The sequence below is a fragment of the Antedon bifida genome, chromosome 10, assembly GCF_963402885.1.
Source record: "Antedon bifida chromosome 10, ecAntBifi1.1, whole genome shotgun sequence".
Classification (NCBI taxonomy): Eukaryota; Metazoa; Echinodermata; class Crinoidea; order Comatulida; family Antedonidae; genus Antedon; species Antedon bifida.
The window spans coordinates 8152968-8156531 of NC_136235.1; the positions used below are offsets into that span (position 1 = coordinate 8152968).

At 43.1% G+C, this 3564-nt stretch overlaps 1 protein-coding gene across 1 annotated transcript; it reads left to right on the top strand.

Moving 5' to 3' along the window:
* Positions 1–379: 379 nt before the first annotated feature.
* On the top strand, positions 380–1378 carry LOC144854437 (uncharacterized). Its single transcript, XM_078712395.1, has one exon. It carries the CDS (start codon positions 398–400, stop codon positions 1208–1210), a length of 813 nt encoding a protein of 270 aa, XP_078568521.1. The 5' UTR covers positions 380–397; the 3' UTR covers positions 1211–1378.
* The last annotated feature ends 2186 nt before the right edge of the window (positions 1379–3564 follow it).

The window sequence follows — 3564 nt, forward strand, 5'->3', positions numbered from 1 at the left end:
TGTCTCTCTCTCAACTACCGACCGTCGAACAAGCAGGACGTATTTGTTTCACTTACTACCGTTGTTTGTTAACTCAAGAAACTTTGCGTATTCTGTACATGTACAGTAGAAACTATATTATCGGAATATATTATGTGTATATAATTACGGAGCCAAGTATAAGAAGCTACTAATGATATTTGGACCCAATGCATGCTCTCACAACACAGTGTAGTGGGTAAGTTGGATCTCACTAAAGTGGTGACACCGACGTGATCTAACGAGAGTGCTTGGAATATTTAAATATTTATATTGGATATATTACTTCGTTGTTGCAAGATTACTTTGAGTTGTCGTTGTTTGATACGTGAATTGAATTATGGCGAGACCTTCCCCGGTAAGAGCTACACCGATCAAAATGGCCGCTAGAATGGATGAGGCACCACCTGTGGCGGCTGCTGTAAGTTTAAAATTGCCGCCATTTTGGCCGAATGACCCACTTATTTGGTTTGCTCAAGTGGAGGCTCAGTTTGTTACCAGAGGAATTACGGCTGAGGAAACAAAGTATTCGTATATAATTGCTTCTTTGCCGCCTAATATCGCACAGGAGGTTCGAGATTTATTGCTAAGCCCTCCATACCAAAGACCATATACCCATTTGAAATCGGAATTGGTTAAAAGGACATCCGTGTCGGAGCAAAAGCGTCTTCATCAGTTGTTAACAACGGAAGAATTAGGTGATCGCAAGCCTAGTCAGTTACTACGCAAGATGTACCAATTGCTGGGGGAGCGTGATTTAGAGACATCCATCCTGAAACAGTTGTTTGTGCAAAGATTGCCTACTAATGTTCAATTGATATTAGCGTCCACCCGTGAGGATATGGACCTTGCAGATCTGGCAGCGTTGGCCGATAAAATTTTGGAAGTTTCTCCACCACCACCTACTATTGCCACGACAATTAAGGATACGGGTGCACGCGCAACGTCAGACGAATTACGAGAATTGAGAGCTGAAGTTAGTAAGCTGACCAGCCTCGTTTCTTTCTTGGCGAAACAAGTCAGAGGCAGAAGCCGTAGTAAACAACGTGAAAGCCGAAAACGCTCGCCCTCTGCTACATCTAATGATGGTTTATGCTGGTATCATCATCGATATGGTAACAAGGCACATAAATGTAATTCACCATGCTCTTTTTCCTCACAGAAGGCGGGAAACGACCAAGCCAGCGACTAGAGACGGCGACAGCTGCTGGCGTTGGTGAAGGTAGTCGTCTATTTTTTATTTCTGATCGTACTTCAGGACTTAGATTCTTAGTTGACACTGGAGCGGAGGTTAGCGTGTTACCTCCATCAATAACAGACAAGTTGCACCGAAAAACTGACTTTGTATTGCAAGCAGTAAACAAATCTACTATATCTACTTATGGGGAGCTTTCCTTAACAGTTGATTTTGGATTTCGACGCACGTATAGGTGGATATTTACTGTTGCTGATGTGCCTAATGCGATTATTGGGGCCGACTTTTTACGACGTTTTGGTTTAATTGTGGACTTAAAAAATCGCAAGCTTTTCGATGCTACTACTAGTATCAGTGTCAAGGGAATAGAATGCACCCTAGCATCACTTAGTCCGGTCTTTCCGACCCCAAAAGTAAATCCTCGTTTTCAGGAAATATTAAACAAATATAAAACGATTACCAAACCATGTTTTCGTAATGGAAGCGTGAAACATAACGTTACACATCAGATAAATACAAATGGGTTGCCAGTTTGTGCCAGACCTCGCCGACTGTCTTCTGAGAAATTGAAAATTGCACGGGCTGAATTTGATCATATGTTACAATTAGGAATTATACGGCCCTCAGATAGTAACTGGTCGTCGCCGCTACACATGGTGCCTAAAGGAACAACAGGTGATTGGAGGCCATGTGGGGACTACCGAGCGTTAAATAATGTGACTGTTCCAGACATGTACCCCATCCCTCACATTCATGACTTTACCGCGACTCTCTCGGGATGCAAGATTTTTTCTAAGATAGATTTGGTACGTGCATATCATCAAATACCCGTCGATCCTAAAGACATTTCAAAAACCGCTATTACTACGCCGTTTGGCATGTTCGAGTTCTTAAGAATGCCATTTGGTCTTCGAAATGCGGCACAGTCATTTCAGCGTTTTATTGACCAGGTGTTGCGGGGTATGAATTTCGTCTATGCTTACATTGATGACTTACTTATTGCCAGCATGGATACTGCTGAACATGAATTGCATCTTCAGGCACTTTTTAAACGTCTCGATGAATTTGGTATCATTGTTAATCCGTCCAAGTGTGTATGGGGTGTGTCTTCACTACAATTTTTAGGTCATCAAATTAACGAGTTTGGGATACAGCCATTGCGTTCCAAGGTTGAGGCGATTGAACAGTTTCCAGTACCAGATACTGTGCGTAAGTTACGTGAGTTTCTGGGATTAATTAATTTCTACAGACGGTTTATACCTAGATGTTCGGATTTGATTCATCCATTAACCGATTTACTTGTCGGTAAACCTAAAAAGGCGATTGAACTATCTCCGACGGAACTTGAATCGTTCACCAAGGTCAAGTATGCACTCGTCGAGGCAACTCTTCTAGAACATCCACATCCTGACGCTGCATTGTGTTTAATGGTAGATGCGTCCAATTGCGCTGTAGGTGGTGTGTTGCAACAAATGGTAGCAGATATTTGGCATCCAATTGCATTTTTTTCCCGACGTCTAAATCCGGTTGAAAGGAGATATAGTACTTTTGGACGGGAATTACTAGCTACCTATCTTGCAGTTAAGCATTTTCGCCACGTTTTAGAAGCTAGAACATTTTATATCTTAACTGACCATAAACCTTTAACACACGCATTACGTTCCAGCGCAGATCGATATTCGCCGCGAGAGATACGTCACTTGGACTACGTCTCACAGTTTACCACGGACATTCGCCACGTCAAGGGTAGCGAGAATACCGTAGCAGACGCACTGTCACGTGTGGACTTGAATGCAGTGTCTGCTTCATCGGAGCTTTCTATTGATTATGACGTCATGGCTAGGCACCAGCAAAAAGATGCGGAGTTGCTCGAACATCAGCATAAGTCTGTTTTCAAGTTGAGAGACGTACCGATAGCGACTAGCGGCGGTACTATTGTATGCGACGTCACTACTGGTAATCATAGACCATTCGTGCCCAAAGGTATGCGTAGGTTAGTGTTTGACTCTTTGCATTCACTTTCTCATCCAGGGATTCGAGCTTCACTAAAATTAATCGCTTCACGGTATGTTTGGCCTGGTATGAACAGTGAGGTGCGGACATGGGCTAAGTGTTGTTTAAAATGCCAGAAGAATAAGGTTCATCGCCACACTGTAACACCATTAGGTACGTTTGCGACGCCCGACATAAGATTCGACCACGTCCACTTGGTAGGACCACTACCTTCATCGGATGGTTATACTTACCTACTTACATGTATCGATCGCTTTACAAGATGGCCAGAGGCCATATCAATCACCAATATTACCGCTGAAACTGTAGCCAAAGCGTTTGTCACTGTTTGGGTATCC

Excerpts from the sequence above, each read along its gene's own strand:
- LOC144854437 (XM_078712395.1), top strand. The coding sequence starts at position 398 with ATGGCCGCTAGAATGGATGAGGCACCACCTGTGGCGGCTGCTGTAAGT.